The sequence below is a fragment of the Asparagus officinalis genome, chromosome 7, assembly GCF_001876935.1.
Source record: "Asparagus officinalis chromosome 7, Aspof.V1, whole genome shotgun sequence".
Taxonomy (NCBI): Eukaryota; Viridiplantae; Streptophyta; class Magnoliopsida; order Asparagales; family Asparagaceae; genus Asparagus; species Asparagus officinalis.
In genome coordinates, this window is record NC_033800.1 from 51,374,792 (window position 1) to 51,383,259 (window position 8,468).

An 8,468-nucleotide genomic window follows, 5' to 3' on the forward strand; every position below is an offset into this window, starting at 1 on the left:
TCTCTTTCTCCTCCTTCGCTGGCCCCCGCCCCAAAACCCGAAACCCTAGCAAAAAATCCTCATCCCACCGAAACCCTAGCCCTAAACCCAATCCTAAGCCCAAATCCAAATCCAATCTCAAAACCCTAATCGGCTCCGAAGCCACCACCTACACTCGCCTTCCCCCACGAGACAGCACCGACGACCGATTCTCGCCCTCAATATCCAGCATTATCAAGCTCCACGAATCACCCGTCCCAGCTCAAAACCTCACCGAAGATCCAATCTTTGAAGAAGAAGGCGAAGAGTCAGGGCTCGAGTGGGAGGACGAGGACGATGTTATACTAGGGTTAGGTTCAGATTCAGCTGACGAGGCCTCTGATTTGGAGGAGTTCGAGGATGAAATCGAGGAGGGAGAGCTTGGAGAGGTGAAGGAGAAGGGGGTTCCTGCAATCATGAGATGCTTCGACCGAGCGAAGATATACGTCAAGGCCGGAAATGGCGGGAACGGTGTTGTGGCGTTCCGGCGGGAGAAGTATGTGCCTTATGGTGGGCCCTCTGGTGGCGATGGCGGAAAAGGGGGAGATGTTTATGTGGAGGTTGATGGCTCAATGAATTCTTTGCTACCGTTTAGGAAAAATGTGCACTTTAGGGCTTTGAGAGGATCGCACGGGCAAGGGAGAAAGCAGGCCGGAGCGAAAGGGGAGGATGTGGTGGTGAAAGTGGCACCGGGGACAGTGGTGAGGGATGCGAGGACCGGGGAGGTGTTGTTGGAGTTGATGAATGCTGGGGAGAGGGGGTTGTTGTTGCCCGGGGGAAGGGGAGGGAGAGGGAACGCTTCGTTTAAATCGGGAATGAATAAGGTCCCTAAGATCGCAGAGAATGGAGAAGAAGGTGCCGAAATGTAGGGTATTGTTGTATCCCTTTTAATGCTGCTTTTGCAATTGTAAGGTCTTTAGTTTCACTAGGGGCTGTTTGTTCCGCATACAACTAGGACGCTTCGGAGCAGTTGCAGTTTTTTGTTTCACTGCGACTAATAACTGTTATTGCATCTGCAGTCTGAGAAAGCCTTTAATAGTTGCACATGGTGACTGATGCAGATTTGGTCGTAACTGCAACCATTTGAGAGTAGTTTTAAATTAGGATCTTAGTTTCATTGTGAGTGCTTAATGGTTTGGTTTGCTGCAAATTCAGAAATTGCCGTTGCATTTAAATTCAACTTGGACGTTTAAGACTAGTAATGCTGTTGCAACTGTAGTTGGAGAAAGGCAGTCGGTTAGAGATTATGACTTATAAATAATTTTTCAGAAGTTGCAGCTGTAATCTTTTTGAGCAATAAAGGTGGTTCGAATTGTAACTCCAATTACAACCAAGTCCTGACAGAAGTAAATAAAAAACTTGATATCCAAAACAATACCCTGCAAATACGATTATAGATCCAAGTTGCAAAATTTTAAAATTGAACCAAACAACTGTGTCTGCATGTGACCAAAAATTATTTTGATTACAATTGTAGCAACTTCAGTAGCATACAATTGACGCTTTCATTGCAACCAACTCTCTGCAGAGAAGCATCAATACCCAAGATAAACTCCTATCACCATAACTGCAGGTGCATATTATAAAATTATATAATTGGAAAACGATTGTAACTACAAATGCTTGCTACAGTAGTTGCAACAATGGTAGTTGCAACTGTCACTTGTACTGCATTTACAATTGCTGCAAACTGAACGAGCCTTAGGATTTATAGCAAGCCATATCTTGTCCATGGTTTTCTTGTGCAGGAATTTGAACTAATCTAGAGGGAAATTACTTGATTTCTTGATCATACTAACTTTATTATCCTTTTATCTTTTAAGCATCATTGTTTATCTCCCAAAGATAAATTTAGTGTCTTGTCCCTTAAATGACACTCCCAAATCCTCACCATGACACTTCTAGGTAATTGAAGTCATGAGTTCTCTGAAACTACTATTTCTCACACTGTTATCTTTTCTGCTGGTCAGGTGGTTGGATTTGGAGTTAAAATTGGTAGCTGATGTGGGTATAGTGGGTGCTCCAAATGCGGGAAAAAGCACCCTTTTAAGTGCCATAAGTGCTGCCGAGCCATCAATAGCAAATTACCCATTTACAACTTTACTTCCAAATCTTGGTGTGGTTTCATTGGACTTCGATGCTACAATGGTGGTAGCAGATTTGCCCGGCTTACTTGAAGGTGCGCATCGAGGCTTTGGTTTAGGCCATGAATTTCTGCGTCATACTGAAAGATGTTCTGTCCTGGTATGTGGTTTCTCATATCAGCCTTGCTTCAATGGTAATTTCTTACAATAATGATTGTGGTGTCCCTTCTTCATTTTCCTAATTCATGTTAATCTGTCCTAACGCACAAGCTGCACTCCATTTTTTTAAAGGATCGACTTCTCTAACAATTTTTTTCTCTCCATCTTATATGATATCTAGCTAGCAGCCATATTGTAACTAAGTGCTCTTTGATGATATTGATTTTAACATACAATGTTATTTATATTCTTTACCTGATAATGCAAAATTGCACCAAATATGTCATCACTACATATATAGCCATATTTGTCTGCATTCAAAGACCCTCTCTTAAACCTCCCTTTTACTAGGGGTTGTGCTTCTTAGTTTGCATGAATAAAGCCAAATGACTGACAACCTAAGTTTCTTTCTTAACCTTCATAAAATGCCTTGAAAGTTTTGTCACAAGCTCCATCCTCACACATTCTATCCATAACATATTCATCCAGAATTTGCCGGCAACTGAGAGTTTCATGTCATATAGGCTTCTGTAAAACTCAAATACGGCCCTCCCTGTAGCCTTTTTTATTGGAGATGTTGTTCATCATTGAAAGTCGAATCACTTTGATGGAAACAAGTTTTTAGTGACTTTGATAATTATGACTTGTATTTATGCTTGGGGCTTTTTGGTTGGCCAAACAAACAAGGAAAACTATTTCTTATAATAGTCTATTTTTCTTTGTTTGGTTCGCACATTAAAACTAGGAAGAAAGATGGGATGGGCTTAGGTGTCACCATCTTACTGGATGATGTGACCTATTGTTTAGGAAACCCATGTCATAGCTTTTTTGGAGGAAATGGGTGGAAAACATTTTTTGATGGTTTCCTCTCCCAATTTCCTTTTCTTTGATTTCCAAGAAACCAATCAAACGGGCTATTATTCCCTGAAAGCAACTGCCCATTTTGTACTTTGTTCTTTTTCATTATCTTTGTACCTGAACTCTCAAAAACTCTTCTCAACAATGTTTGTTTCTTTCCCTTGTTAAAATAGTAATAAGCACATCTTTATAATGATAACTGTTTACAAATCCTCCATTTGCAAGTTGTAGATGTGATTTTAATCTGTGGATACTTAATTACTTTTGGGACGTCTGCTAGTTAGTTTATGTTGACTACTTTTATTCTTTTATCATTTAAAGATACGCGGTCCGGTTCATGATCTAAACTAATAGATCCTATGAAGATTTACGATACAAAGTTCAAGACTCATAGCATGGATCTCTAGTGCTTTTACAAGCTCCTGTTTGGAGGTTCTTGAACTTCCTCTTTGATCTTAATTTTTGAATTGTATATTTATTAAGTACTTACATATATCTTTTCTTGATAGACAATTGATTTGGCATTTCCATAATTGTTGTTTATTTACTTATTGTTGTTACTTTTTCCCAAAAGCTAGGTGCACGTAGTTGATGGTTCAGCAATGCAGCCAGAGTATGAGTTTGATGCAGTTCGTTTGGAACTAGAACTATTTAGCCCCGGCCTGGCAGAAAAGCCCTTTATTGTTGCATATAATAAAATGGATCTTCCAGATGCAAATGAAAAATGGGTTTCATTCAAGGAGCACGTAAAAACTCGTGATATTCATCCTTTTTGCATCAGCGCAATTAATAGGCAGGGAACACATGACATTGTTCGCGCTGCATATGAACTTCTGCAGAAGGAGCTGGAGAAAAAGAAGAACACTCAAGGTTATTGTTTAACATATATAGTTGGCACTATCTTAGAGTACCAAGGTTAATCTGGCTAGCGTTAATTGCTTCTGAGGTTTCACATTATATATGTAGGAAATAGTCTTATTGCGTGACATGTTGGAAAATTGATCTATTTTGTTTACATGCTTGCATTCGGCCATGTCAACATTTATACTATTGATATGTCACCATCATCACTATGAACAAAGTCCTTTTTTGAAGATCCATAAATATCAATCTCTAATGTAATGTGTGTTTATTGATCATGACACCTGTTTCTTTTTGGTTCAGAGGGGACGGGTGAGGCAAATTTGAATCATGTGGCTGACAGCATACAGAAGCAACGAAGTGCTTCAATGAATGACTTTGAGGTCTTTCATGATAGTGATTCTAATACATGGCATGTGGTTGGAGCTGGAATTCAACGTTTTGTTCAAATGACGAATTGGCAGTATGTTCTGAGCTTCTTAGTTCCTGTTCCTTCATTCTTGAATGCTGGATATAAGAGTAGCCTGTGTCTGTTTCTTATTTTAGTTGTCATTTCTTATTGTAAGCTCCATGTCTCTTTCATAAACAATTAACCCTTAGGTTACTTTGGGAGCATTTTCCATATCTCACAGCACCAGTTATCATATAATGTTCAGTTGAATGGGTAAGGGGAAGTACAAGCAGGAACTAAGGGGATGTAGAAGCTGGGAAGCATAAGTATAAAGCAGAAAAAGGAACATGACAAAAAAGAGGATGGCCATATGACAATTCCTTATAAAGTAGAAGCACAACAAACGTAAGTATTGATTATATACAGTGATGGTATAAGTAGGAAAAGATCAATAGACAGATTGTAAAGAGTACACAAGTACATGTATGGGCACGCATTCTCATGCATATGTTTGTACTACATGATATACTGAGGTTTAGTGATGTAGAATTGAGCTTATGTTTTCAATTTTTTGGAATATCATGAAATCTCATTTCTAGAATCATTCATTAAAGCTTCTATACCTAGTACAAGTAACTGGCCTTTGTTACTAAAACGTAATGTGCAACTCCAAATGAAAGCAAATACATATCAGAGCGTGTAATTTATTAACAGTTAACTCAGCATTAGGATTACTGGAGTTACTGTGTCATTAGTTTATAGTTTACCTTTTTAACCATAGGTATTCTTTCTAGAGCAGTATGGACTAATGAGGCATGGGGATCTTATTGGAACTGGGACCCCAAAGGAAACTTGAGCATTTATTATTTGGACTATATTTGCCATTTATTCACAAACTTGAACAAACCAAAGGTTGCAAAGTATGAATTGGGAACTTGTAGCTTCTATAGAATTTCTTATAATATGTAACATGCTATTTTGGGATCAATCTAGTATGAATAAGTCTACATATTTATGATTCGTTCATTCACAGTAACATCTAATTGAATAAATTGCATGAGCAATACATAAGACCATCGTCTCATATGTAATGGAAAGTTTGTGTGTGTTTTTGAGAACCGTTTTAATCAAGAGTTTGTGTCCCAAAAGAGTGTTAAAAAAACATCCCAGATAACAGAATATATTGGAGAACTGAATAATGGATACACCTTTTGATAAGTGCTTTTCTCGCTTGAGGTGTTGAAGAGGTGTAGACACCACTATGGCTTCATGTAGAAGTGCCTGTGCTACATATTTGGAGAGAAAGCCATAAGGTTAATTAGTTTTAAAGCAAACCTTGATTTATTAAAATCAATTGACATAGAATTTCTGTAGCTGGATGTTAAATCTCATTCTATCTACTCATTTATTCATTTGCCGTTGTTGTCTGTCTGTGGATTTTTTTTTTGAGAATATTCTGCATCGACATTTCATCTAACCACTTCGCTTTACTTAACCAGTTGAATTTGTGGAATAGGTATGCAGAATCTCTTAGAAGATTTCAACATGCTCTAGAGGCTTGTGGCGTAAACAAATCTCTTGTGAAACATGGAGTTAAAGAAGGCGATACAGTGATCATAGCTGATGTATGATTACAATTCTTTAGTGATCTCTCTCTTTGTGCATGTCCCTAGCTTTCCATTTAATTGCATCATTTCTTTGGATGACTTAATTCATTGTATGTTGTTTTATTCTTGTTCAATTCATTAGTATATTAAAATTTTTGTGTATGTGATTAAAAGATTACCTTTCTCTATGCCAGATGGAGATGATTTGGAACAATGCTACCGAACAATTTGGCCCATCAAGAAGAAGAAAAACTGACATCTGATTCTGTTAACTGGTCACAATTTGGGTAGAACATCATTCTTGAGGTAAGTGCAGATTGATTTTGGGAATTTGTGGCGTGGAGAATGTTTGCATATGGTATTAGTTGCAAAGTGAATCTTTACCAAATGCTCAAAAAAATTATAGTCTCCACCAAGTTTGCGGAATTTAACAAAGGGGACTAAAGTAATGAAGTGATACATGGACATAAGAGCATCCAATAAATCTGATATGGACGCTCGGGTATATTATTGTACGCAATTATGTTCGTAACTGTTTGTACAATGAGCATTCAAAAAGAAATTGGGTCACGGTTCAACAAAATAACTTTCAGATGTTTGTCTGAAATGAATATTAATATCTTTCATGTTGAAACTCCAAAATTGCAACAGAATTGTGGTATTTTAATACTTCATTACATTAATGCATGTCAGAGCAGCGGGGTAAGTGTCAAGCGTACAACTTTTTCAAGTTTTTGTCGTGGAAAAAGAACCCAAATTTGAAGGGAACTGATAATAACACTGTGGTTGAAGGGGATTTTCTTGAAAATAAAAGTTGTGAAATGTGCACATCTGTCGGCAGATAAAGAAGTATGTGTCATCTTCACTTGAAATTTGGAAATTTTCTATTCCATAAAATAAGATTATTATTTTTAATGTTGGTATGCTTAAGATCTGGAAATTCATTTGAGTCTCAAAGGATCTCACTAGTTTCTCGATGCAATTTTGATCTCAAAACCTTTGCTTGTGTTATGAAAAGTAGTAAAAGTTGCTGACGTGCAGGAAGGTCTGAATTAAATAGGAAGGGTTTTATCTGAACTAAATAGAGGGTTTTAGAAATACCCAAAATATCCTATAAAATAAAACCTCTTTTTAACAGTATACCAAGGTATTGGGGCGCATAACGTACAGTATCAAGCTACAGGGCAAACCCTAATAACTTTAGTAGATAGAAGATTAATGTTTCATGAACCAAATTTCAAATAAGACAAAACAGAGTAACATTTGAGCCAACCTCATCTCATAATGACAACAAATATGTGCACGTTGAAGAAAGAAACACATACAAAATTTAAAATTCTCAAGAGATAAGGAGTGTCATCGCCTCTTCTGAAACGGAAACTGAGCATCTGAAGCAGCCTTCGGATTCATCAGCGTCACATCTCTCTGTCCTAAGCAATAAATTCAACTTGCTGAGCTTCTTAGTGAAGGATTTTAGCAGTTTATTTGCATGATTTGTTCTTACGAGCTCTTGCCTCATTGACGCATGACTCTTCTCCAAATCTGCGAGCCTCATCCTCATCTTTGCACCCTCAACTCAAGCTTCAACTCTCTGTCCTCTCTTCTCGTTGATGCGAAGTTCTCTCTTGACTCTCGGTGAAATTTCTCCGTTTCCCTACTTTGCTATCCATTCTCTAGAGATACTGGCCATGGATCAATCCGAAGAAGAGGTAATTATGGTTTCTGTTATTTGGTTTTGAAGCCTGATCCGCATATAAATGTGTTAATAAATATTCATGCAACTGAAGAAATAGGTCTCAGCTCAAAGAAGTAACTCCAAATATTTTTTCTGAAATGAAATTAGTATTTTCACTATAAAGCTCCAAGATTTTAACATACTTGTGACATTTAACTTCTCTATTGCATATTCTGGCATTCGAACAACTGTAGGAGCAATGTTGGACGATCTTGGACCCTCAACGATGCGATTAGGATTTATTAGGAACTTTGCTTTTTTGGTAGAATTTGATTTTATTTTATGTAATCTTTGTTTTATTGGATTCTTTAGGAATTTATTTTGAGATCATTTTGAAGCTTATAATAGCCTCAAAAGAGCCCCGAAAATGTGTCATAAATAGTTGTTTTCCTCTCCTCATGCAGCAGCAATGATGCAGCCCCCCTTCCGTAGCTCTGAAATCTTCTGAACAATCATCAAAACTGCATTGCACAGAATTGAAATCTAATATCTAACAATAGAGTCACTGATTGAACCCCTCCTCCTGGTCCCCATCATTTGGTATCAGAGCCGAATGATCCACACTTGCCATGTATAAAACACTACTATCTCCTCACAAAAACATGATTTCAGTTCACTTAAATTTGATACTTTAGCTTATTTTTATGTATTTGATGAATATGAGGAGCTTTATGATTTTGAAGACTGGATTCACAAAATGAAAGATATATTTTCTATCTATGGTAGAATTAAAAATATATTCATGTGCTGACTAT

At 37.4% G+C, this 8,468-nt stretch overlaps 1 protein-coding gene across 1 annotated transcript; it reads left to right on the forward strand.

The window, feature by feature from the left end:
- LOC109847134 (probable GTP-binding protein OBGC1, chloroplastic) lies at nt 6-6,564 on the forward strand (the record flags this gene model as incomplete). Its single annotated transcript, XM_020416379.1, is given in 7 exon segments — nt 6-883; nt 1,989-2,262; nt 3,698-3,989; nt 4,284-4,443; nt 5,888-5,996; nt 6,173-6,223; nt 6,225-6,564. Coding segments are annotated over 7 exon segments (1,809 nt in total), but the record flags the coding sequence as incomplete, so codon positions are not given.